Raw genomic sequence first — 27,729 nt, 5'->3', positions numbered from 1 at the left:
ACCAATAGGAAATTAATACACCCAAGTATCAAATCCCTCTGAAATGGGATGAAAAGGGGGCCCCATACCTGAATGATCCCCGACCTCAACCTCCTCCCTTCCATATCCCTGCAGTGGCTTTTGTGGCAACAAAGGATTGGGGAGTTCCTCTGGCTTAAACAGCCTCCTGGTGCCCCCAATCAGACCACCTATGTCTCACCTCCTGCTCTTTGCCCAGGCTCTCCCCTCTCCCTGGATTTCCCTCCATGGATGGATTTAGGGTTCAGTGTAGATCCAGGGTTAAGATTCATTCTGGGGCCTGGATTAGCAGTCAGTTTTTACCTGGGGTCAGGGCTCCGCTGATGTGGACTCTCCTGGAATGTCCCCTGATAGTGTAAGATTGGCCAGCCCCTGTTCATTGAGGTCCTGGAAGAGAATCTAGGCTCTTATTGCACCTCTTTTGGGCTTCCCTGAAGTCATCTCAGCCCTGCCCCTGCCTCAGGGAGAAATTTCTCAAAAGATTAAGGAACCCAGCTATTGCCTTAGGTGTTTATCTTCAAAAGAAATCGTGCCACCTTAATGAGCCCTGTGTGCCAGGCACTACAGGAAGCATTTCACATCCATTACATCATTTACCTATCCCCAAACCCTATAACAACGGAAATTTTAGTATACGTATTTTAAGATATTGTTATTATTCATCCCTATTGTATGCTAATAACTAGGGAGGTTCTAAGATCAAAAGGCAATCAATTCCTTCATTGAGGTAGAGAGATAGTGGGAGAATAAATCCAGATTTCAAGGTTCCAAAGATGTATATTTAAGCACTATAATTCTATCCTAGATCTCTAATCTTTTCCATATGATTCTCATGATATTTCATTACTTTTAACTCTCGGATACCATGACTTTTTAATCCAATTTTTAATCTACCTCTAGTGAGTTTCCATCACTGTTTAACCATATGGGGATCTATTTATCTGTGAAGGTTTAAAGCCCTTTGTCTCTCTACTAACATTTTTCATTCCAGTGTATCACTTTATACATAATTTTCATTACACAGTATTTTATTTATATTTACAGTGATTTTAAAGTTAAGTGTGGGAAAAGATTATAGAAGAAACATTTTATCTGACTTCAAAACATCTGGATGAAACATGTGGACAGGTCAATCCATCAAATTTTTACTACATATTAAAAATGTGTGATTGAGGACTTCCCTGTGGCGCAGTGGTTAAGAATCCACCTGTCAATGCAGGGGACACCGGTTCGATCCCTGGTCCAGGAAGATCCCACACGCCACGGAGCAACTAAGCCCGTGCGCCACAACTACCGAAGCCTGCGTGCCTAGAGCCCGCGCTCCGCAACAAGAGAAGCCACCGCACTGAGAAGCCCGTGCACCGCAGCGAAGAGTAGCCCCCGCTCGCCACAGCTAGAGAAAGCCCGCGCGCAGCAATGAAGACCCAATGCAGCCAATAAATAAGTAAATAAATTTCAGAAAAAAAATGTATAATTGAATGAAGGCTACCCATTTCATTCAGGTATTTAATATCTGTCAGATATAGTGTTTATTAAAATTTACATGCTTTTAAGGTAGGTTCAAGTGAGAGACTGAGTTTGATTACAAAGAAAAATCGAGTTGCTTTCTATAGGTACCAAACCAGTTATTTCCAGTGCTTAAATAAGGCTCCCAGAAATGAAATGCTTTCCGATTTTCCTATGTATATTCGGTACTATGATGTACACACATTCCAACCTTCCCTAAGAATGGATAGCTTTTAAAACGAGTGTCTTTTTACTTACCCTTATTTTGATAAATGTCATTTAAGAAAAAGGAAGTGTGAAGGAACACACTTGAATTTTTCACAATTTCAGAGAAGGACAGAGAAACCGTAGTATGCAGGTGAGTACTTAAGAAATATCTTCAAAGGTGTGAGTTTTCCGTTTGATACAATGTTGCCAAAAAGAAAAAAGCCCAGATTAGGAAAACCTTAGTAGATAATATCAAGAGTGCTTTGTGGGTGTGCAATTTTATTATATTCCTGAGACCCTTGGGCATTATTTTCAAACAGCCCATTTATGGTTATCCCAGATGAGTTAGCAGACAAAGTTCCTTGGGACAGAGTTCTCCATAGGAATGCTTCTTTTGTACAACTAGTTACCTACGGAATTAAGGTTGGTATCAAGTCTCCTCTACTGCTAGATTTGTTTTAAAATAAACTCATTTGTTTTAAAAAAAAAAAAAAAGAAGAAGAAAGAAATTGTGCCAAAGGTTTAGATATCAGAATGTCAACAGGGAGAGGTTCCCACCAATGCCTCTGGCTTCTCCCATCACACCCTGCACCTGTTAAGCCTGGATGCTTTGTGTATCTGCCACTCCCTGACTCTGGCGTCATACATACTGAGCAGAATTCTGTTAGTAAAATGAGTCATATTTATTCACAGATACAAGAACTAATTAGGAAAAAACTCATTCATCTTAAGAAATATAATTTTGCTTTTTATATTTAACAATTGCATATCAACTTATGAAAAGATTTCTGTTTTGATCACTTGTGTACAAATGAGTTGTATTAAAAACACAATTCAGGAGGGAAAATGTTAATTGCTTAGAGCCTAATGGTCACAAGAAAAACAATTATTTAATTTCTATTTATTTACATATATTTGTTGGGCATAAATATGATAATATGCCACTAAAAGTCATTTAAGCACAAAAATATATTAGGATAAAATTGTGTGGTGGCAGTGGAATGAAATAGAACTTCAGAGATAAAAAGGAAAATGTTAAATTAAAGAAAAAGATGTTTATGTCTTTATTTTTCTTATTTCTTTTCTTTAAATGGTTAATAGTGGATCACAGGTCTCAAAGATTCCACTGCACATATTTAAAAGAGTGGCAGGGACATCCCTGGTGGTCCAGTGGTTAAGACTCCTCACTCCCAATGCAGGGGGCTAAGGTTAATCCAGTAAAGATCCCTCACACGGGGCTTCCCTGGTGGCGCAGTGGTTGAGAGTCCACCTGCCAATGCAGGGGACACGGGTTCGTGCCCCGGTCCAGGAAGATCCCACATGCCGCGGAGCAGCTGGGCCCGTGAGCCATGGCTGCTGAGCCTGTGCGTCCGGAGCCTGTGCTCCACAACGGGAGAGGCCACAACAGTGAGAGGCCCACGTACAGGAAAAAAAAAAAAAAAAGATCCCTCACACAGCAAGAAATATCCTGAGTGTGGCAACTAAGACCCGGCCCAGCCAAATACATACAAAATAAAACAATAAATAAATATATATATTTTAAAAAGAGTGGCATACCTTTTATTTTTAAATGCCAATATTTACAGTACACCAGAAATTGCAACAATTTAAACTTATGAAAAAAAGTTTGCCATCAATTTAAAAATGTTCAGACATAAACTTTTTCAAAATGTTTTATGTGCTACGTAAGCAAAGGAGTTAGAGGACTACTGGGACTTCCCTGGTGGAGCTGGGACTTCCGTGGCGGCACAGTGGTTAAGAATCCGCCTGCCAATTCAGGGACATGGGTTCGATCCCTGGTCGGGGAAGTTCCCACATGCTATGGAGCAACTGAGTCCGTGCACAACTACTGAGCCTGCGCTCTAGAGCCCATGAGCCACAACGACTGAAGCCCGTGCAGCTAGAGCCCATGCTCCACAACAAGAGAAGCCACCACAGTGAGAAGCCCGGGCACCGCAATGAAGAGTAGCCCCCCGCTCACCGCAACTAGAGAAGACCCAATGCAGTGAAAACTAAATAAATAAAATAAAATAAATTTTTTAAAAATTAAAACAAACAAAAAAAGACTACTGCTCTTCAGGTAACTGAGAAGGAACTCAGTCAAATTGTGGTACCAAATTCAAGGGTTCACAGAGGAGGATCCCCAAAGCTATGATTTTTAAAAACACTCAACTCTGGTCATAAATTTTACAATATTGGTGAAAACTTCCTAGAAAATAGTAAGCTGGGGGGAGTTCCCCGGTGCTCCAGTGGTTAGGACTCTGCACTTTCACTGCTGTGGCCCACACAGTGCAGCCAAAATAAAAGTTAAAAAAATTGTTTTAATAAAAATTTTTTAAAAAGAAAATAGTAAGTGAGAGTAGCAGTATCTCCCGTGATCTCCAAGACTGACACAGAATTCCAAAAAGATAAATGTTAATGCAAAATAAATATTAGCTACACATCGTTTTTGAAAAGTATACAAACTCTGGCAGGGAGTTGGTTGAGTACCTCTCCTCCACCTGCCTGGTGGTGCTATCTTCCTCTCTCTGGAGCCCCTCACCCTCAATCTTCTTGATCCCCCCTCTACTCACCTCCAAAAGTAAGGATTCCAGGGGCTAGGACCCAGGTCTTCTCCTTGCTCTCTCTCCTGGGTGAACCCAGCCCTTCCCAGGACTTCAAAGGCACAGGGCTTCTGTCTGCTAAGGACCCCACACCTATGCCTGCTGCGCAGATCTGGCATCTTCTGGCCCCTGTCTGCCCCCTTCCCATCCAGCCACAAGGCCCTTGCTGGGTGTCCATGCTACCTCTCAGGTCTCAGGACAGGCTGATTCCCCACCTGGAATGTTTGCTCCCCTCTTTCCTCCCAAGTCCTGCCCCTCCTTGAGGTGAGACACCAACTCCCACACTTGCCCCCCAACACTCTGTGCTGGAATCATCATCCACAGCCCTGAGTTCCTCTACTCTGAACCTCCCAACATGCTGTTCCCACTGCAGGGAACACTCTTCCCCAAGATCTCCCTCTACTCATTCTTCAGAAGCACATATGCTCTCCTCCAGGAAGACCTCCCTGATACGCACTACTCCCAGGCTGGGGTAGGCACGTACTCTGCGTTCCCACAGTCCCCTGTGCCTCCCCTTTCCAGGACATGACCCCTCTGCCTGTGCTTTCCCCGTCCCAGCCCAGACCACACTGGGCAGTCAATGTGACTGATCTGACTACCCCACCAGAGGCAAAGCTGTCTCTGTCACCACTGTGACCCCAGCATCGCCCAGCTGAGCTTGGCCATGGAGGCAGCTGGCATCAACTCTGGATGTAAAAAGCTGAGGCCAGGGTTTCCTGGGGCCTCCAGCACTAAGAACAGACAGAGGGACCTTCTGCATCCTCGCCCTCTGGATCTCCTCCAGCCACTTCTTATTCGGGAAGCTAGGGTATGTTGAAATAACACAGGTGGAATTAAATGCAGGTGGAATTTACTTTAGATGTGGAGACAAAGGGGGAATGCGAAATTCCCAAAGTGACACCAGGAGCCAGTGACCTCCTGACCCTGGGCAGGGCCTTCTGTCAGCTGTCCAAGGGTGGGTCTCCTTTGGCAAAAAGATAGAAAATAATGGAACCAGTCCAGACCTGTTCGGGCAGCAGAACTGAGAACGTGAGAAAACTTAGGTGTTCCCCCAGATTGAGGGCTGGGCCTGGGGGCTGAAATGGGCAGGTCCAGGGTGTGAGGAGTTGAAGGGATTCTTTCCGTGCAGCCTTTGAGATTTTTCTTTTTTCTTTTTTGGCCGCATCACTTGCGGGATCCTATTTCCCCAACCAGGGATCAAACCCGCGCCTTCCACAGTGAAAGCACGGGGTCCTAACCACTGGACCGCCAGGGAACCCCTAGTCTTTGAGATTTTTAATGAGCTCATAATCATCTACTACTTGTGTAACTGAATTTCTATGGAAAACGATCATGGAGACAATGGCACTGACTTTGGGCTGCTGTGAGATCAGAGCGCCACGTCTGACACATTACGCACACCCAGAATGACACAACAGTGAACTGTAGCACTCACACGGCCTGTCAGGATTTGCCATTAGTCATGCGATGTCTTTAATCCTTCCGGGAAGGTATGCTGATATAACGTCCCCATTTTACGGATGAGAAACTGTGATAGAGGGAGGTTAGTAACTCGCCTGACCAAGGTCACACAGCTTCTCGAGGTCAGCGCAGGATTTGAACCCAGGTGGCCACACTTGGCAGGTGGAAAAGGCGAAGGAGGGAAGGGAGGGGGAAGTTTATCCTCCGTCCCTCTCAGGTTCTCGCTCCCTCCAGTCTAAGGTTTTCTCCCCCTCTCTGGTCATCTCCCTTCTCTACCCCTCAAGGCTGAAGTCCAGTGACCTGTGGGGCGGAGGGCGCCCCCAGGTGGAAGTCGCGTGTGAGCCACGGAGGGAGCTGGAGGGTTGGAGCGTGGGAGCGAATGGGGGTGAGGCCCTTCCGGGGTCCTACCAGGATATGGAAGGGTGGGCATCATAGTGGGGCTCACTCCTTCATTTCTTAAACACTTTTTATTTTTTTTGGCCCCACTGAGCAGCATGCGGGATCTTAGTTCCCCAGCCAGGGATGGAACCCTTGCCCCCTTCAATGGAAGTGTGGAGTCTTAACCACTGGACTGACAGGGAAGTCCCACTCCTTCATTTCTTCATCACAGCCCAGAGCAACCACTCTGTAACAGGCAAGTTGCCGGGTAGGGTTGGAGCAAAACAGTCCTCCTGAACTGAGGTAGGAGGGGAAAGAAACAATCCAAAGCAATAGATATTTATGTGACCCTGAGCAGGTAACCTTGGCTTTCTTCTGCCCCAATTCTTCATCTGATGTAGATGGTATACCAGCTCCTCCCTCAAAGCATTAATAGGGGATAATAGGATTCATGCCTTTTCTAGGAGGATCCCAGGGAGATTCTTTAACCCAGCCTGGGGTGGGAGATGAGGGGTCTGGGCTGACTATTTACTTAGGCTTTAAAGCCCAAGGATTCAGAGGTGAACCAAAAACCCAGCCCCTGCTTTTAGGGCTCACCAAAATGTTCTGTGCAGGCCAAGGAGAAGAGTAGCCCCATTATCACATTTGATGGTGACTATATCCCTGGGAGGTAGGTAAATTACGAGCCCGATTTACAGATAGGGAAAACTGAGAGGTTGAAATAACTTGCTAGAGTTACACAGAGAGCTGCGGCAGTGGCAAGGCAGAGACTTGAATTCAGATAATTCCTGTTCTCAAAAGTTTCCAAACTGCAGGCTCCAGCCCTTCAAAGCTCACACTTGGGCCTCCAGCCCATCTCCCCAAACTTTTCCTGTTCCTTTTGAACGCTAAACCATTCAGCTTTCCACTCCACACCCTCCCACCCCACAATCTCCCGCCGGCAACCCCCCACACAGCCCCACCACCCCCATCCCCACCTCACCTCCACCAACTGGCTAAACCACATACTTTCATCAACGAGGCAGTTCTTCCCCTAAGAGAATTCCAAAGTCAGATGCTGAGACTGTACACTTCCATCCCACTTAACATCTGTGTCTTACTGGCCAGGTGTTGCAGGGTGAGGAAGATGGACCCTGTCCCTGCCCTGGATGCTGTACAGCTCTGGGCTTGGGGCTCAACCAGCATCAGAAATGATCAAAGATGGGCAATTTAAAGACCCTCTGGCTTCAAGTGGAAGGTGGATGGGAGTCTGCAGGCCTGGATGCCAGGAGCTCTAGGAGGAAACTAGGTTGGACCCAAAGGGAAGATAGGAGGGGGCAGACTGAAACCAAATGTTGCAGGCAGAAGAAACCAGACCCCCATGACTCAGGCATTTGAAATGAGGAAATTCTTAACCAAGAGAAAGATACGGGTGCTTTCTGTAAGAGAAATGGAGACATTGTGTCAGAGCCATTCCACGAAATACCTCCCAGAAGTTGAAACAAATGAACCAGAGCTGCATGTACTGGATATGAATGATCCCGAAAACCAAGAAAAAAGGCCAGTTGCAAAAAGATATATGTATGCTATGTGCCACCTTGTGTATCAAGTTCTTAAACCTGCAAAAGAATACTTTCCCAAAAATTGTGTTGGATGCACACATATGTAGTAAAAGAATAAAAAGATATGTCAGAATATTAACAGTAAGAGAGTGGCTTCCCTGGGGAAGGGAGGGAGTGGGGCGGGGCGGGGGGAGGAATATGACATCTGGGAGGGGACACAGGAGACCCCAACTCAGTCCGGAATATTTTCTTTCTCTAAATAAATAAATGGTAATAAATGCTAAGATATAATAAAGGTAAGTGTGCAGACACAACTAATTATGACAATTCCTCAAAACCTGTCCTGTCTCTGTATTTGAAATAATTATTTCTAAAACAGAAAGGGAGGGTAGGTGGAACCAGATAATAATCAGATACAGTTGTAAATGGAGGGGAGGGAGCAAGAATCTTCACAGGAAAGACCTGCAATTTTATTTTTCTCAGCCTATGGCTGCCTTCCTGATGTGAATTTATGGGGGCAGTGCCTTACTTTTTTTTTTAACTCCCCTCCCCCACTACAGTATGATACACAGAAGGTATCAGGAAAAGAGAGGATGGAGTGAGAGCGTTACTGAGCCCAACTTGGGTTCACTCGCCCACCATGTAGCAAAGCCAGTCTACTGATACCAGGTTGTGGTGAAGGAAAGTACAGCATTTATTGTAGGGTGCCAAGCAGGGAGAATGGGCAGCTCATGCTCAAAAGACCCAAACTTCCCAATGACGTTCAGGGAAGGCTTTTTAAAGGTAACATTTGGGTGAGGTTGCAGTTTGTGGACTTTCTTCTGATTGGTTGATGGGGAGGTAACAGGATGATGTTTCAGGAATCTTAATCGTCAACCTTGTGGTTCCAACCAGTCTGGGATCTACTTGCTTGTGGTCCATGTAGTCACCATCCTCCACCTGGGTGGGGTGGAGGATCTTAGTTTCTGCAGAACAGCTCAAAGATTGTATCAGATTGCTGTGTATACCAGTTGAAGAGGAATTAGGGCTCTGTTTTATCAGTGAAACCAATGAACCATTGTTTAAGCCATCATTACTTTTCTTGCTCAACTTCTCCTCCTTTGCTTCTGCATTCCCTCACTTCCCTAATTAGTAACTGTATAAGTCTGTTCTTTGGAACTCAGAGAAGGCCCAGGAGACAAAAGCCTTTTTCTAAAAACAAGAAAATGGGGACACAAAGGGGTTTTTGTACCCAAGAAGGCCCCACAGGATCCTGCTCCCTCCTGCTGAGGGGAACAGGGCTGGGACAAGAAAGGGAATACAGTTTTGGATAGAGAAGTTAATCATAGACTCAGCAGGGGAATGTGGTTTTAGGGCGATTTGGTTTCAAGAGCATGGGATGAAGTGGTGAGTGAGAGGTTATATGAGGGTGTGGATGAGGGGATGGATGAGAGATGGGATAAGGGATGGGATGGGGGACAGCAGTAGAAGACCAAACAACATTGCTGCCTGTGGTCTGTGACATAGTCAAGTCCCTCATATTACTCACAGCCAAGGATGCTCTTGGAATCTGGGGAAGCTCTAAGCCCAGGGTAGCAGGAAGGAAACAAGACTCAACTGAAACTTCCCCTTTGCCCAGTTCTGGGTGCTGGGTGGGGTAGATTTGCAGGAGGGAAGGCAAAGAAACTAAGATAAGCAGAGCTGGGAAAAGAACATTAGCAGGAAGGCATAGGCCAGAGAGCAGATGGCCATGGCTCCTCCCCAGATAGCAAGTCAGGTTCTAGAACTGTAAGGTTAGGAGGATCTCAAGCAAAATAAACGCCCAGCAATTTCCAGAACACACCCACCACTCAGCCTGCTGGAACCCTGGGGTTGGCAGCCCCCAGAGCGGTCTTAAAAAATTCATCATAGGACTTCCCTGGTAGCGCCCGGGGAAAACAGGTGGATAAGAATCCGCCTGCCAATGCAGGGCACGTGGGTTCAAGCCCTGGTCCGGGAAGATCCCACATGCTGCGGAGCAACTAAGCCCGTCGGCCACAACCATTGAGCCTGCATTCCAAAGCCCATGTGCCACAACTACTGAGCCTGCATGCTGCGACTACTGAAGCCCACGTGCCTAGAGCCCATGCTCCGCAACAAGAGAAGCCACCACAAGGAGAAGCCCGCGCACCACAACGAAGAGTAGCCCCCACTCGCCACAACTAGAGAAAGCCCACGCACAGCAACGAAGACCCAATGCAGCCAAATAAATAAATAAATTTTTTAATCTTAAAAAAAAAAATCCATCATAAGAGGCTAAATTTAAAGTCACCCAGAATTCCCTGGCAGTCCAGTGGTTAGGACTCTGCACTTTCACTGCCAGGACCCAGGTTTGATCCCTGGTCTAGGAACTAAGATCCCACAAGCCACACAGCATGGCCAAATTATTAATAAAATAAATAAATTAAAAGTCACCCAGGTCCTCACCCAGTCCAGATCAGAGGGGGTCTGATGGGAAGTAGCAGGTGAGGGGTCAGCTGTCAGCCACAGAACAAGAGGTATGGGCATCTCCCAGTCCAGGGGAGGAGAGGCCAGGATCCACCACAGATAACTCAGTTACTGCAAAATCTATGATAGGAATCTCTGCATCTTTGCCCTTTAGACTCAGAATTTGGGAACCTTTATTGCTCTTTAGATGAATTTGAGAGACTAGCAAACTGTATTCAAATCACTCATTCAACAAAATATTTATTGAGTACCTACTGTATGCCAGGCTCTGGGGACACATCAGTAAACCAGACAGAAGTCCCTGCCATCGTGGAGAGAATATTTTGGTAGGGGAAGGCAGAATGAAAATGTAAATCAATATATAAGATGCGTTCAAGGTAGTGATAAGAGGCTATGAAGAAAATTCTCTATGTATTTAACAAACACATTCAAAGCTGACTATATGTCAGGCACTATTATTGTAAGTGCTTAGAAAATATTAATTCATTTAATATTTATTAAATACTTTATTTAATAAATTAAAGCAGGGTCTGGGATTGGGGAGGGAGCTAATTCAGCTTGTTTCATCTGGAAAAGTCTCTTCTGGAGGGGACCAGCCTTTAAGCTGAGCACAGAAAATGAGCCCATCTCAATCTCCAGGCCAAGCATTTCAGGCAGAGAGCTGGTGAAAAGGCCCTGAGGCCAGCTTGGTGTTCAAAACACTGAAAGAGGGCTAGCATGAGCAGAGAATAGAGTGAGTGGGTCAAGATGATGTCAAACTCAGCAGCCAGTGGACAGATCCCCAAAAAGGGCCCTGTAGGCCTCCATGAGGGACTTGAATTTTATTACCATGGTATTGGGTAGTCTCGTCTTGGAATCTTTAGAATCTTGGGAACTTCTACATTTTCTTATCTGTAGGATTTTGCAATCAAGTTCATCTTAAAACAGTAGACTCTTAGACCTTTGCAATCTTGAAATTTCTATTCTAAGCCAAAACCCTTTCTCTCAAAACATGGCCAGAATGTTCTCTGCAGTCTCCTCGGGCCTTGATTCTAGCCTCTGACATCCCAGGGGCGTCTCCTGAAACCGGAGAGAGATGGGGGGAGGCTGACCTACAGTTTGTTGCCGTGAAGTGGGTGCCAGTTCTTAGTTTCTCCTTTGCATTGTTTTGGAGGGTCTTGGGAGGTCCCAAGTCCAACCTCTAACCTGTCTGTGCTCTCAGCTCTTCTCCTGGGATAGCTAACAGGCATCTCAAACTTCTTGGGGCCAAAAGAGAATTCCTGATTCCGCTCCCTCCTGTAAAACTTCCTGAAAAACTGCTTCACCAGTTTTTCACCTCTGTTGGTCCCCATCTCCTTTCCACTTGCCGAGGACAAAAGCAATCTAGGATTAGGGAAAACATTTGTTTCACTAGAAAATACATCCTTCTGGGTATTGTCTTTGCAATAGTCTCTGTCCCTCTACTGCAATAGTCTTTTGTTTTGTTTTTCTCATACATTTATTTATTTATTTTATTTTTGGCTGTGTTGGGTCTTCTTTGCTGCGCACAGGTTTTCTCTAGTTGTGGCGAGTGAGCAGGGGCTACTCTTCGTTGTGGTGCGCGGGCTTCTCATTGCAGTGGCTTCTCTTGTTTCACAGCATGGGCTCTAGGCCTGCGGGCTTCAGCAATTGTGGCTCGCGGGCTCTAGAGCACAGGCTCAGTAGTTGTGGCCCACGGGCTTAGTTGTTCCACGGCATGTGGGATCTTCCCGGACCAGGGATCGAACCATGACCCCTTCACTGGCAGGCAGATTCTTAACCACTGCGCCACCAGGGAAGCCCCTGCAATAGTCTTTTGTAATACAGTCTCTCCTTACCTCATACCAGAATTACTTGTATTCGACAGAAAAAAACCCGGGTTCCTTCCTTTGCCTTCAAACTCAATTTGTCAGCAAATCCTACTGGCTCTACCTCCAAATAAATCCCAGATGTATCCATTTCTTTCTCTCCCCACTGCTACCCACTCTGCTCCTAGCCATCGTCATCACTTGCCTGGACCTTGCTTGCACTAGGCTCCCAGCTTTTTCTTCCCCTGCTCCCCATTCCCCACAGTTCCTTCTTCAGAAGGCAGCCAGAAGGATCTTTTTAAATGTAAAGAGAGGGGAGTTCCCTGGAGGTCTAGTGGTTATGACTCGGCACTCTTCACTGCCAAGGGCCCAGGTTTGATGCCTGCTCAGGGGAACGAAGATCCCACAAGCTGCGCGGCTGAAAAAAAAAAAAAGCAAAGAGAAAACGAATCTTTGGTGGGGGGCGGGGCGGCATTGATCAGTACAGTGGTGGGAGTGGGGGAATTGACGGGAGAGGTCAGGAGGGAGGTTTCTGGGATGATGGTAACTCTCTGTATCCTTATAGGAGTTTGGGTCACACGGAGGATGTACCTATGTGTCGAAATTTGTGCATTTCATCGTGTGTAAATTTACCCGGGAGGTGGCAAGGAATGACCTGTACACCAATGTTAACTCTAGCAAATGATATGCATGCTGATGTGTTTAGGAGTGAAGGGTACTGGTGTCTGCAACTGTCTGTTTATTTTTAGGTTTTTCTTGGCTGCGCTGGGTCTTCATTGCTGCGCATGGGCTCTCTCTAGTTGCGGTGAGCAGGGGCTACTCTTTGTTGCAGTGCGCGGGCTTCTCATTGCGGTGGCTTCCCTTGTTGCAGAGCACGGGCTCTATACTGGCAGGCTCAGTAGTTGTGGCGCACGGGCCCAGCCACTCTGCAGCACGTGGGCTCTTCCTGGATCAGTGCTCGAACCCGTGTCCCCTGCATTGGCAGGCAAATTCTTAACCACTGCCCCACCAGGAGAGCCCTGCAACTGTCTTTGAAACGTATCAAAAAAAAAAAAAAAAAAGATGAATTGAGACAAGATTAATAGATACATAACAAAGCAAGGATAGTTCAAATGTTATTGGTGGAAGCTAGATGGTGAATATATAGGTGTCTGGTATGTTTTAAAGGTTTCCTAATAAAATGTTAAATGAAAATGCAAAGCAAACCACGTAACTTCCTGCTAGAAACCCTTCAACTGCTTCCCCTTGCACTAGAGATAAAATGCCAAATCTTTTCCACAACGTCCCTGCTGACCTCGATAGCATCATCGCCTGCATTCAATCTTTGATGCAACAGATATTTATTGAGCATCTACTGTGTGCCAGGCACTGCTCTAGATGCTGGGGCTACAGCATGGATCTGACATTGTAATCATCTTCTGCCTCAACAAGCCCATTCCCCTGGCAGGCCTTTGCACTTCCTGAAATTATCTTAACTTACAAGTTCATTTGCATGGGGACAAGTGCTCTGAGAGGGCAAGGTCCTTCTCTCTATTACAACTAGACCTCAATAACAATTAATTGGAAGAATATTAGCTTTGCATTTATTTAATGCTTGTTATATATGCACCTGGCCCTGTTTTAAGTTATGTACACACGTACCTATCTTTTTTTTGGCCGCACGGCTTGTGGGATTTTAATTCCCGGACCAGGGATTGAACCCGGGTCCTCGGCAGTTAGAGCCCGGAGTCCTAACAACTGGACAGCCAAGGAATTCCCACACATAACTATTTAATTCTGAAACAGATCCCCATTCTTAAAGAAGAATTAACAGAGAAGCTAGGCTGTGAACTCAAGTGGTCTGGCTTCAGACATCATGTTTCTAACCACTATACTATACTGCTAAGTGAATGAATGATTTAGTCAATCATTCAGACCGGTCTGAATTCAAACCCCAACTGTGCCGCTTTGTTAGCTGTGTGGCCTAAGACTCTCTGAACCTCAGATCCTTTATTGGTTTTCTGTTTGTTAATTAATTAATTAATTGTTATTGAAGTATCGTTGATTTACAATGTCGTGTTAGTTTCAGGTACAGCACAGTGAGTCAGCTATACATACATATATATATTCTTTTTTTAAATTAATTTATTTTTGGCTGCGCTGGGTCTTCATTGCTGTGCCGGGGCTTTCCTTAGTTGTGGCGAGCGGGAGCTACTCTTCGTTGTGGTGCGCGGGCTTCTCATTGCGGTGGCTTCTCTTGTTGCGGAGCACGGGCTATAGGCGGGCGGGCTTCAGCAGTTGTGGCACGCGGGTTCAGTAGTTGCGGCTCGTGGGCCCCAGAGCGCCGGGTGGCCCACGGGCTTTGTTGCTGCGTGGCATGTGGGATCTTCCCACACCAGGGCTCCAACTGTGTCCCCTGCATTGGCAGGCGGATTCTTAACCACTGCACCAGCAGGGAAGTCCCAGATATATATTCCTTTTCAGATTCTTTTCCATTACAGGTTATTACAAGCTATCAAGTATAGTTCCCTGGGCTGTACAGTAAGTCCTTGTGGGTTCGCTATTTTATGGTATGGTTCAAGGTCACGTCCCTCCTAGTTCGTGGTGAAGATGTAAGGTGTTGGAGGAAATTGGCTTAAAGTCCCCACACACGCACGCACACACACGCGAATGCACACCGAATAACAGTGAGGAGGGAGGTAGGAGTCGGGGAGGGCGGTGCGGGGTCACCGCCAGGCACGGGGTGTGGCCTCCTGGTGGCGGCCAAAGTCTCTGGTTCCTAGGATCTCCCCGCCTGCCCACGCCCTACCTGTGGCGCAAAGAGCTGTCTCCGCCCCCTCGAACCTGGGTGACCAGGGAGACTAGCGTTCGAGTGTGTCCTGGACACCAGGCGGCGGCGGTGGTCTGGGAGAAAGAAATCCGGCGGCGGGGAGACAATCCTGCCCGGAGGCAGGGGGAAAGGCTAGCTGCCCCGCCTCCCTCCGCCAGATTTCTTCGGGGAAGGAGCCGCCCGGCACCCGCCCCCAACTGGCCCAGCCGCGTGGAGCGTCTGGGAGCCCGAGAAGCAGCCTACCTGCCGAGATGGAGGCGGCGGGCACCTGGGCGCTGCTGCTGCTGCTGGCGCTGCTGCTGCTGGCGCTGGCGCTGCCCGGGACCCGGATGCGAGGCCACCTGCCCCCTGGGCCCACGCCGCTGCCGCTGCTGGGGAACCTCCTGCAGCTCCGGCCTGGGGCGCTGTACTTGGGGCTCTTACGGGTGAGGGGGCGCGCCGACGCCCTGGCTAGGAGGGGGTGGGAGGGTACCAGGGCCAGGAGAGGGAGGGGACCCCAGGAAGACGAACCACGCAGCGAGGCCCTTAGGTATCCTAGGGGCTGCGGATGAAGGGTCCCAGGGCAGAGCTGAGAGAGTTGGGGGAGTCGCAGGGAGAGGGGGTGGGGCACCCGGGCTAGGAGGAGCAGAATCCTGCCCCCCGAATCCTGGAGACGGCGTGAGAACTGGAAAGCAGGGGCCAGGGGTCCCGGGTTAGAGAGACTGGCAGAATCCTGGGAAGGTTGGGAGGGGGGAGGGGGGCAGGGAACCAAAGGTGAGAGAGACGAGTCGTCAAGCGGAGGAGAAACTGATGGTGTGATGGTGGTGGCTTGACCCAGAGGGAGAGGTAGAGGGGAGATACACGTGAGTATCCTGAGGAGGGGGCAGAGAATAAAAAAGAGAGGGTGTCCCCGGGGGAGTTGGAGGCAGAGGCTGGAGGATTCCAGGAATTTGTCTGCGGAGACCGATGGGGCTGGGGGGCTGGGGGAGGGGGGGATAAGCGGAGCTCAGCTGGGAGGGAGGGAGCTGGAAGTTCGTGGCACAGAGAAAGGAAGGAGAGACAGGAGGCTGAGGCAGTCTCCAAACTTTTGGCGGGGTGGGGTGGGGTGGGGTGGGGGCGGGGGGGTAGTGAAAAGAGGCCAGAGGTTCCCCATTCCGGTGTCTTCCAGACATGGCAAGGAGGGGGTAGCGAGCATGGCACGAGTGCTCCGTGGAAGCTGCTCCAGCATTTGAGGATTTAGCAGTGGTTGAAAGGGGTAGTTGGGTTTTTTTTTTCGGGGATGGGGAGATGAGGGATTATGGGAGTCCACAGCTGCAGCTGCCCATTTTTGCTGCTATAGGCCTGTGCTGTGGGAGCAGGGGTGGGTTCTGGGTTGTCCCAGTGTCAGAAGTTAGGGCTCTGCAGGGGGTAAGGGAATGGGGACCAGAGAGTGTGTTGGGTGAGGGAGTTTGAGGAAGGAGGACTCTTGTGGGGGAGGGGGGTGACATGCTGGGAGCTTGGTGCAAAACAAGAACTGAATCTTCCAAAGGGACTGCTTCAGTTTGGGGCGAGGCAGGAAGGGCTTCTCTTAGGTGTCTCATCCAGCGACAGGGGCCAGGATGGACACGAGACTTTAAAAGGCAGTAGACTTCCTCACGTCACTCACCCCTTCTCGGTCCCTGCTCCCAGCTGAGTAAGAAGTATGGACCGGTGTTCACTGTGTACCTGGGACCCTGGCGGCGCGTGGTGGTCCTGGTTGGGCGTGAGGCTGTGCAGGAGGCCCTGAGAGGTCAGGCCGAGGCGTTCAGCGGACGGGGTTTGGTGGCAACACTGGACGGAACCTTTGATGGCCATGGTGAGTCAAAAGGGGAGCTGGAGGCTGCTGGGTCCTTCACTCAGAGCCTGCCACCACTTACTCGTACGTGACCTTCCATGCAGTTCAGTGTCTCTGGGCCTCTGTTTTCTCATCTAAAATGGGATGATGACAGTGCCTATTGCATAGGATCGTACTGAGGATAGCACGAAGTAAGCACTCATTAGTTACCTGGTTGTAGTAGTGTTATTAATGTTCCAGGCGAAGCCCCAGGGCTGGGAGGAAGAGGGAGAGCATGTGAGGCACTGGGAATCAGTGGGCAAACACTCAAAATGTACAAACTATTCTCTGTTAAGACTGAAAGCTGGAAGCCGGTGCTGGGCGCTCCAGGGAACACAGCCTTGAATAAACAGCCTCAGTCCTGCTCCCAGAGCGCATGGGCCAGGAAGAAACAGACCTGTCACTAGACAGTGACAGTCCAGAGAGGAATTGGAGGAGGCGCCTGGCCCAGCCTGTCGGGTGGAGGTTGTCCAGGACGTCTTCCTAAAAGACGGGGTGTCTGAGCTGAGACTCATAGGATGAGTGGGAAGGGTGTTCCAGGCAGAGAGACCAGCACGTACAAAAGCATGGAGGTGAGGGAAGAAGCATTCACTCATCAACTGACAAATTTTCATTACACCTGGCTTGGTACTGGGGACACAGAGGTGACAGATGTGGTGACGTGTCTTACTGTGGGACATGTGGGCTTTGCAATAAGACAATGGAGGGAGAGACTAGATTTCTAAAGTGAGAGGTACAGCCTTAAGAGCAGGACACAGGGGACCTTTACTGGCCAGGGGGGCAGAGGGATTTGGAGAGGAGAATGGGAGGAATCAGAGAAGGCTTCCTGGCGGAGGTGACATTTGAACTGAGACCTGAAGGCTGAGTGCAGTCAGTTCAGTGAGGATGAAGAGGTGCGTGATCCAGGAAGAGGGAACAGCCGGGGCAAAGGCCTAGAGGGGGCATCCTGGCACTTTGGAGGAAGTGAGAAAAGCCCAGTGCCATTGAATTAGCAGCAAAGCTGGAGACGTCTTCAGAGCCTGATCGCGCAGGGCCCGCGTCAAGCCAGAGTTTGGACTTTGGGTTTTTCTGGGAAAGGGTAGAGTCAGAGTTAGAAAGGTCCTCTGGTTGCTGTGTGGGAGCCCAGCAAGGGGACTGGGCTGGACCAGGGCTGGGGCTGTTGAGTGGGGGAGGGGAGGTGATTGGGAGAGGAATGCAGGGCTCTAGCCAGGGGATGGGATGTTGATGAGAAAGAGAGATGCTGAGGCCAGTTTGGGACACAGTGGAGGGATGGGTGGGCAGGGGACATCCAGGAGGAGGCGCCCAGAAGGCCGTTATAGACTGGCATTCTACAAGTGGAAACAGCTCAGACCAGGGAAGGGACTGTCCAGGCCTCTTGGATAAGGAGGAAAAGAGTGCAATTCCATCCTCCTCCCTCCCTTTTCAACCTCCAGTTGGCATGCGGCATGGGACCCAATAATACTCCATAAATGTTGTTATCGATGGATGGATGGATGGATAGAAGGGTGGGAGGGAGGGAGAAAGAGGAAAGAGGGAGGAATGGTAAATGGATGGGTGGGTGAATAGAGGAATAAAAAGATGGATAGCCAGCGGGAAGGAAGAAATCTTCACTCACGCTGGTGAATCACAGAACACAAGGAGCCTGGATAATCCCAGGTACCAACTCCTCAGGAGGAGGTCACCCTCTGATGCAAGGTTAGGCAATTCTTGAGCACCTCGTGGACCCTCCTTCTTGCGCTAGGCTCGTGTGGACTCAGGACAGGGCACCTCACTGGGAGGAAGGGAGGAATCCTGGGGAACGGGGGAGGGCTGGTCCCTCCTTGAGTCTAGCCTTCTGTGCAGGGGTTTTCTTCTCTAATGGGGAGCGGTGGAGGCAGCTGAGGAAGTTCACCACGCTGGCCCTGCGGGACTTGGGCATGGGGAAACGAGAAGGTGAGGAGCTGATCCAGGCGGAGGCCCGGTGTCTGGTGGAGGCGCTCCGGAGGACCAAAGGTCAGCAGGGTGCCCGAGTGTGGTAGGGCCTTCCCTCGCGGACTGGGCTGGGGACTCCAATCATTCCACCTCTCTCCTCCTCCACCTTCTGCCTCTATCCTGCTGTCTCCCTGAAGGTCTCTGTGTCCCTCGTACTGTCACGTCACTCTTTCTGCCTCTCTTCCTTTTTTTTTTTGACTGTGCAGCATGTGGGATCTTAGTTCCCCCACCAGGGATCAAACCCGCGCCCCCTGCATTGGAAGTGCGGAGTCTTAACCACTGGACCACCAGGGAAGTCCCTATTTTTCTGTTTTTCTCTCCTGTAAGTCTGCCTCTGTCTTTCTCTGTCTCGCTCCGTGTCTAACTCTCTCTTTCCCTGTCTGTCTCTGTCTCACTCTTTCTGCCTGTCTCTTTCCTTTCGGGTCTGGCCCCCACTCCATCTTCGTGGACAGGCTTCGCCCTACGTCAGCGCCCCTCTGCCCGTCTCCATCACGACCCCCCTCCCTGTCCCCTCCTTCCCAGGATGGCCTTTTGACCCCTCACTGCTGCTGGCCCAGGCCACCTCCAACATCATCTGCTCCCTCGTCTTCCGCCTCCGCTTCCCCTATGACGACGAGGAGTTCCAGGCGTTGGTCCAGGCAGCTAGTGGCATCGTCGTGGGGGTCAGCTCCCCGTGGGCCCAGGTAAAGGGGTGGGATCCCTCTCTCTCCAAAGGCTCCTGCCCACCTCTTTCAGGTAACCCCAGAGCGCCCTGTCCACCCACCCCTCTGCCTTGGTGCAAGGCCAGGCCCCCGTGAAAACGGCTGCCCGTCCCCCCGCAGACCTACGAGATGTTCTCACGGCTCCTGCAGCACCTCCCGGGCCCCTACACACAGCTCCTCGGCCAAGTGTGCACTGTGGCTGCCTTCGCCACCCAGCAGATACAGCGGCACCAGAGGACCCTGGACGCCTCAGGCCCCGCACGCGACGTTGTGGATGCCTTCTTGCTGAAGGTGGCAAAGGTGGGGGAAGCTTAGGGTTGGGGGCCTCCTGGCCAGCCCCTACACCCGGGTATAGCTGGGACACTCTGTCACCCTCCTTCTTTCTCTCTGCACGTCGCTCTGTGAATGTGTGTCTGAGTCACTTGCATCTCTCCTTTTTCTCCTCCCTCCAACCTCAGCACCCCCGCCCAGGCCTGATGCCCAGTGACCTGCCACCGGCAATCCCCACCATGACTTCCCCCAACCCACACAGGGAAGTTCCTATGAATTGCAATTGTTTACTTATGAAACCTTGCAATGTCTAATTAGACTAATAAAGTCCCCTTTATTAGTTATGTGAGAACAATTATCATATGAGAAAATTAGAATTAAGATGATCCCTGTGGAAATAACTCGTTTTGAATTGTACATACTTCGCAATTATGGGAGATATTCAGGGCCACATCCTTTGAATAAATGTTCACGGAGAGAGAGATTTTTTTTCTTAACTCTGTGGCCCTTTTTTTGGGGGGGGGCTGCCATGTGGCTTGTGGGATCTCAGTTCCCAACCAGAGATTGAACCTGGGCCCTCAGCAGTGAGAGCACAGAGACCTACCACTGGATAGCCAGAGAATTCCCGAATTTTTTTTTATACACTTATTTATTTTTATTTATTTATTTTTGGCTGCGTTGGGTCTTCGTTGCTGCATGTGGGCTTCATTAGTTGTGGCACACGGGCTCAGTAGTTGTGGCTCGCGGGCTCTAGAGAGCAGGCTCAGTAGTTGTGGCGCATGGGCTTAGTTGCTCCATGGCACGTGGGATCTTCCCGGACCAGGGCTCGAACCTGTGTCCCCTGCATTGGCAGGCGGATTCTTAACCACTGTGCCACCAGGGAAGTCCCCTGAATTTTTTTAATTTTTATTTTTTTACTGAAGTATAGTTGATTTATAATGTTTCAAATATACAGCAGAGTGATTCGGTTTTACATATATATATATATTTATTTATATATATTTATACGAAACTGAATCATATATATATTCTTTTTCAGATTCTTTTCAATTATAGGTTATTGTAAGACATTAAATATAGTTCCCTGTGCTATACAGTAGGTCCTTGTTTATCTATTTTATATATAGTAGTGTGTATCTGTTAATCTCAAATATAATTAAATCTTTTTAATTTAAGAAATGAAAGGGGGGCTTCCCTGGTGGCGCAGTGGTTGAGAGTCCGCCTGCCGATGCAGGGGACACGGGTTCGTGCCCTGGTCCGGGAAGATCCCACATGCCGTGGAGGGGCTGGGCCCATGAGCCATGGCCGCTGAGCCTGCATGTCCGGAGCCTGTGCTCCGCAACGGGAGAGGCCACAACGGTGAGAGGGGCATATACCGGTTAAAAAAAAAAAAAAAAAAAAAAAGAAATGAAAGGGAATGGGAATTCCCTGGCGGTCCAGTGGTTAGGACTCTGTACTTCCACTGCAGGAGGCCCGGGTTCGATCCCTGGTCAGGAAATTAGGATCCCACAAGCCGTGTGGCATGGCCAAAAAAAAATTTTTTTTTAATTTAATTATAGTAAAATACACATAACACAAAATTTACCAACTTAGCCATTTTCAAGTGTCCAGTTCAGTGGTGTTAGATATTCACATGACCACCATCCATGTCCAGAACACTTTCAACTTGCAAAACTGAAATTCTATACCCATTAAACAACAGATCCCCATCCTTCCCTCCCCCAGCCCTCAGCCCCCACCCTCCTACTTCCTTAATCCATGAATTTGCCTACTCTAGGGACCTCATATAAGTGGGATCACACAGTATTTGTCCTTTTGTGGCTTATCTCACTTAGCATAATGTGGTCAAGTTTCATTCACACTGAAGAATGTGACAAGATTTCCTTCCTTTTTAAGGCTGAATCATTTTCCACTGTGTGGATATAGCGCATTCATCTATCAGTGGACACCTGGGGTTGCTTTCACATTTTGGCTATTATGAATAATGCTGCTATGAACATAGGTGTACAAATGTTCTTCAAGATCCTGCTTTCTACGCTTCTGGATAAATCCCCAGAAGTGGAACTGCTGGATCACATGGTAAATCTATTTTACTTTTTTGAGGAATCGCTGTACCATTTGCCGTAACAGCTGCACCCTTTTATATACCCCCTTGGTGACAGGGGTTCCGGTTTCTCCGTGTCTCCACCAACACTTGTCATTTTCTGTTTGTTTGTTCGTTTTATAATGGCCACTCTCTTTCATTTTTATTTTTTGTTTTGTTTTGTTTTTGTTTTTGTTTTGCGGTACGCGGGCCTCTCACTGTTGTGGCCTCTCCCGCTGCGGAGCACAGGCTCTGGACGCGCAGGCTCAGCGGCCATGGCTCACGGGCCCAGCCGCTCCACGGCATGTGGGATCTTCCCAGACCGGGGCACGAACCCGTGTCCCCTGCATCGGCAGGCGGACTCTCAACCACTGCGCCACCAGGGAAGCCCCTCTCTTTTATTTTTAAAACATTTCACCCCGAGAGAACTAATATCAAAAGCCCACTTCCCAACTTTCTCACACATTTATTTAAACTCCCTGACAAAGTTATAACTTGCTGTGCTGCACCCCAAACCTGGCTGTGCTGGGTCTCTACTCCCAGCAGCCTGTGTTCTCTGAGCCCCTCTGCCTGGTTTCCCCCAGGAGAAGCAAGACCCTAACACAGAATTCACGGACAAGAACTTGCTGATGACGGTCATTTATCTGTTGTTCGCCGGGACGGTGACAGTCAGCAACACGATTCGCTACACTCTCCTGCTCCTGCTGAAATATCCTCAGGTCCAAGGTAGGAAGCTTCTCTACCAGCCAGGCCCTGGGAACAGGAGGGAGGGCTCGAGAGGAAGGATGTTTAGGGGAGTGGACAGCCTGAGCCAGAGCCTGGAGGCGAGAATGAGCGGGCATCCAGTGCGTCTGAAAAGCAAGAAGCGTGCGGACTGCCGGCTGCAGTGAGAGGTCTAGTAAAATGAGAAATGAGGCAGGAGGCGTCTCCGGCCTTGCCGCCTTGGTGGTACATTGTGCACCTAATCCTGAGCCGTGGGGAGCCATGGAAGGTCGTTGAGCAGGGGAGGGCAGGGACAAATGAGCATTTTAGAAAAATCCTTTGGTCTGTCATGAAGAGGTAAGTTGTAGGGTCTGAAAGAGGATGCCAGGAGCCCAGGGCAGAGGACAAGGTAGGGACCTAGGCCGGAGAGAACAAACAGGGCTGGGCCAAGCTGTGGGGAGGAGAGAGGGGTCCAAGTAGGCAGGTGGTGGAGAATGACAAGGGAGGGAGGCATCCAGGGACAGGCCCGGGGCTCTGGCCAGGGGACCGGGGGACCATGAGGCCATCCTGAGATGGGGACAGAAGGGATAAGGAGCTATTTCAGGGGAGATGCTGAAGCCATTTGGGGACAATTTGAGTGTGAGGGACCTGGAACCACTGGGGGGGACATCCAGAAGGCCACGAGACACCTGCATCAGGACTGGAGATAAGAAACAAATTGGGGTTATCAGGGCACAGGCAAGACCTGAAGCTGTGTTAGTGAGGGAGGGTAAGTGGGTGAGGCAGGGCTGGGAATGTGCCCCAAGGAACTCCAGCATTTCAGGGTCACGCAGCTGCGTCCAGTGCTGTCGAGCCAGTGGGGTGGGCTGACCTGGAAGATGGGACCTGGGTGCCTTTGTGGAATCAAGGAGTCAGCTGCTATTTCAGCTCACTAGGCCTCTGTCCTTATCTGGGACATGGGGCTAGATTATGTTCCCCCACCTCACAGGATTGCTATGGGAATTGAAAGAGGAGAGATGTGGGCTTCCCTGGTGGCGCAGTGGTTGAGAGTCCGCCTGCCGATGCAGGGGACACGGGTTCGTGCCCCGGTCCGGGAAGATCCCACATGCCGTGGAGCGGCTGGCCCCATGAGCCATGGCCGCTGGGCCTGCGCATCCGGAGCCTGTGCTCCGCAACAGGAGAGGCCGCAATAGTGAGAGGCCCGCGTACCATTAAAAAAAAAAAAGAGGAGAGATGTGATGCCCACCACACGGGATGTGTGGGACCCGGTCTGCAGAGGGCTGGAGGACTCTTCCTCCCTGCCCGCCAGCCTCACCCCTAACCACAGCTGCTCAGGAAGATGGAGCGTCTGGGAACTCCCTGGCGGTCCAGTGGCTGGGACTCCGCACTTTCACTGCCGAGGGCCCGGGTTCAATCCCTGCTTGGGGAACTAAGATCCGTGTGGCACGGCCAAATAAATAAATAAATAAACCTTAAAAAATAAAGAAGATGGGGCGTCGGAGGGGAGAATCGTAGGGCCCCGCCCCACCTTTGACCTCCAACTCTCCTCTTCTTGGGTGCAGAGCGAGTGCAGGCGGAGCTGATGCGGGAGCTGGGGCCCGGCCAGGTGCCAAGCCTGGGGGACCGAGCCCGCCTCCCCTACACGGACGCGGTTCTGCATGAGGCGCAGCGGCTGCTGGCGCTTGTACCCATGGGAGTGCCCCGAGCCCTCGTCAAGACCACCCGCTTCCGGGGGTACACCCTGCCCCAGGTGGGTGTGCGGGTCAGCCAGGCCCAGCAGCTGTCTCTGTCTCGGGCCTGAGGGCTGAGTCCGTTGCTATCTTTGTCTCTTTTTCTGAATCTTGGTCAGTTTGTCTCTGCATCTTCTTCCTCTTTCTCTCTCCTCTCTGGCTGACATCTTCCTTTCTTTTTCTGTGCCCGTCTCTGCATCTCTCTTTGTTTCTTTCTGTGTACATTTTTCTTGCCTTTTGACTCTGTCTCTGAGCCTCGGTTTCCCCCATGTGTCCGATGGATCCTAATTCTACCTCCTTCCAATCGTGGTGGGGACAATCAGATAACGTGACAGGCAGGGAAGCAATATGAGAACTGAGGGCCGACGGAGGCCCTCACCCTCCACCCGGCTGCAAACACGATCAGGCTCTCCCTCCTTCCCAACACACACACACACACACACACACACACACACACACACACACTCACACACACTCTTTCTCTCTCTCTCTCTCTCTCTCTCTCTCTCTCTCTCTCTCAGTTCCTGCCCCTTCATTCCAGAGCAACTCAGAACCAGCACCACCAGGGGGCGACCTCTCCCTGGAAACCGAAGGTGCCTTCCGGGCAACCTGCTCCCTCCTTGAGCTTCATTGTAGAATCCAGTTCATAGCAGTTAGAATACAGTCCTGCTGTTTTCTAGCTGAGACCTTGGGCAAATCACTTCACCCTCTGAACCTCCATCTACTCCTCTTCTTTTTTTTTTTCTTTTAAATTAATTAATTAATTTATATATTTTTGGCTGCGTTGGGTCTCCGTTGCACACAGGCTTTCTCTAGTTGCGGCGAGCGCGGGCTACACTTTGTTGCGGTGCGCGGGCTTCTCATTGCGGTGGCTTCTCTTGTTGTGGAGCCCGGGCTCTAGGCGCACGGGCTTCAGTAGTTGTGGCACGCAGGCTCAGTAGTTGTGGCTCACGGGCTCTAGAGCGCAGACTCAGTAGTTGTGGTGCACGGGCTTAGTTGCTCCGCGGCATGTGGGATCTTCCCGGACCGGGGCACGATCCCGTGTCGCCTGCATCGGCAGGCGGACTCTCAACCACTGCGCCACCAGGGAAGCCCCAAACAGGTGGATTCTTAACCACTGTGCCACCGGAGAAGTCCCTCCTCTTCTAAATTGGGAGTAATAATAGTATCATCTTGGGATTGTAAGGAATCTGTGAAATGATGCTTGTAAAACACCGAATGAACTCTTTGTGCCGGGGGTGGGGCTCCTATGTACACCACAGCAGCGACTATTGCTAAAGCAATGACTCTTGCAACTACAGCAACTACTGATAACGATCATAGCAATAACAGGCATCTGTGATCGAGGATCTGCTCTGTGCCAGGTATTATTCTAAATGCTTTACATGTATTACCTTATTTAATCTTCAGAGCAGCACTACATCATTATCACATCATTATCGTCATTATCACACCCATTTTACAAATGAGGAAACTGAGGCCTTGAAAGGTTAGAAGACTTGGCAAGCTCTCCCAGCCTACAAGCGGTAGGGGCAGGATTTGAACCCAGAGCCTATGCTTTAGCAGTGGTTAAACACTGCTATCTGCCTTTCTCTTATTTTAACAACATTAGCCTGACCTTTTCCTGAAGCCTCACTCACCTTCCCAACTCGAAGCCCCGTTAGCCAGAATCCCTAACAAAGGAGACCCCTCGCCCTCTCCTCGTACTCCCTACCTTCCTTCACCCTCCACCACAGCCCTGGGAACATGGGGACTCTGATCTCAGCGGAAGGGGCTGCCCCTCTCCCCAAACCTGTGCGGGGGAAGCCTTCACGGGCAGCCCCCATCCATCCACCCTTCACCTCCAGAAGATCATAGTGGCAGAAAGCTGGACTCTTAGCCAAGTGCCTTAGGACAGCCACAGCTGAATCACAACATAGCCCCAAAGTTTAAAAACAAACATAAAAATAACAAGCTCTGCCACGTCCAAATGTTGCTTTGGGCAAGTTGCTTACGTTCTCTGGGCCTCTGTTTTCCCACTTTTTGTTTGTTTTGGCTGTACCACGCGACTTGCAGGATCTTAGTTCCCTGACCAGGGATCGAACCCGTGTCCCTTATAGTGGGAGCACGGAGTCTTAACCACTGGACCACCAGGGAAGTCCTCCATCTTTTTTTTTTTTTTTTTTTTTTTAATATTCCACACTGTTGCATCCGTGTTAGCCCTATCCTTTAATCCATTTGTACTACCGAGTTACAGACCTGACTGTTCCTAGCACCCTGTTTAACCCGTGGACAGTTATTTTCCCCGCCTTATAAGCAGCCTCTAAGACATTATCTTTCGTTGGTTTGGTTTTTTAAATATTTAATTTATTTATTTATTTGGTTGTGCCGGGTCTTAGTTGCGGCAAGAGGGCTCCTTAGTTGTGGCATGCGAACTCTTAGTTGTGGCATGCATGTGGGATCTAGTTCCCCGGCCAGGGATCGAACCCTGAGTCCCCTGCATTGGGAGCGCGGAGTCTTAGGCCACTGGACCACCAGGGAAGTCCCTCCCCCATCTTTAAAATGGGATCATATTACTAACTGTTCCCTAGACTTGTTAAAAAGATTTAGTGAGTTTGTGTGGACGTTTGTGAGTGTGTGTGTGTGAGTATAATACATGTACCTATTACATATGAGGCGATACGTATGTAGGCTTAATAAAGTGCCTGACACGTAACAAGCCCTCGATAAACATTGATGCCGCTATGTTTCGTGAACCCGTTTCCCCAACACACCAGACTCTCGTGCTCTGCCCTCGAGGACTGAAGGCCTGCGGGGTGAGGGATGTTTGTAGTTTTGTTATGATCTCCCCTCAGGGCACGGAGGTCTTCCCCCTCCTTGGTTCCATCCTGCATGACCCTGAGGTCTTCAAACAGCCCGAGGAGTTCAACCCAGGACGATTCCTGGATGCAGACGGAAAGTTCAAAAAGCACGAGGCCTTCCTGCCCTTCTCCTTAGGTATCTGCTGGGTCCGCCCCTGTCTACCCACTGGTCCTCCCACAGGCCTGGGTGTGAGGATGGTTGGCACAGCGCCATCTGTCTCCCCTCCAGGTAAGCGTGTCTGCCTCGGGGAGGGCCTGGCTCGGACCGAGCTCTTCCTCCTGTTCACCGCCATCCTGCAGGCCTTCTCGCTGGGGAACCCGTGCCCACCGGGTGCCCTGAGCCTCCAGCCAGCCGTCAGTGGCCTTTTCAACATCCCCCAAGCCTTCCAGCTGCAATTCCGGCCCCGCTGACCTCCACCCCACCCCACCGTGTGGACCGGATGAAGAAGGGAAACTTGGGAGGTAGTAGCCTTGGCGGTTGCCATGGACATGGCTGTGTCTCCTGAGCCACACGCCTACACCACAGGCAGCCACCTTCGCACACCTGTAGCTGTTTTCTAGAGTCGGTCACACATATATTCAGCCTACACATCCACAGGGTCATCAGACCACGCAACCACACACCCAGACACACCCATGAGGGCCACAAGGCAACTCGGCCACGCAGCTTTCTACTGACAAATTTAGTCCATCTGGAATCACAACCACATGCCCGGATAACCCACCAACTCATACACAGCACAGCTCCCCCGGACCCACAACCCACGCGTGGGGATTCAGCTGCCGCCTTCACAAGCCACGGAAACA

The 27,729-nt window shown here is 50.0% G+C and overlaps 1 protein-coding gene and 1 long non-coding RNA gene across 2 annotated transcripts in view; one reads left to right on the top strand and one right to left on the bottom strand.

The window, feature by feature from the left end:
* LOC137215755 (uncharacterized) overlaps positions 1-15,723 on the bottom strand; it is a 38,514-nt gene extending 22,791 nt beyond the window's left edge. The window contains exon 1 of the long non-coding RNA XR_010939397.1: positions 15,038-15,723. This is a non-coding gene — a long non-coding RNA (uncharacterized lncRNA). The remainder of the gene's footprint in view (positions 1-15,037) is intronic.
* On the top strand, positions 14,849-27,729 carry LOC137215752 (cytochrome P450 2S1-like). Its single transcript, XM_067721399.1, has 9 exons — positions 14,849-15,219; positions 16,442-16,607; positions 18,468-18,617; positions 19,119-19,279; positions 19,418-19,597; positions 22,235-22,376; positions 23,915-24,102; positions 26,917-27,058; positions 27,152-27,729. The coding sequence occupies exons 1-9, from the start codon at positions 15,046-15,048 to the stop codon at positions 27,331-27,333; spliced, it is 1,485 nt and encodes a 494-aa protein (XP_067577500.1). The 5' UTR covers positions 14,849-15,045; the 3' UTR covers positions 27,334-27,729.

This window comes from Pseudorca crassidens, chromosome 20 (assembly GCF_039906515.1).
Source record: "Pseudorca crassidens isolate mPseCra1 chromosome 20, mPseCra1.hap1, whole genome shotgun sequence".
Taxonomy (NCBI): Eukaryota; Metazoa; Chordata; class Mammalia; order Artiodactyla; family Delphinidae; genus Pseudorca; species Pseudorca crassidens.
This window is presented reverse-complemented; position numbering and strand designations above follow the sequence as displayed.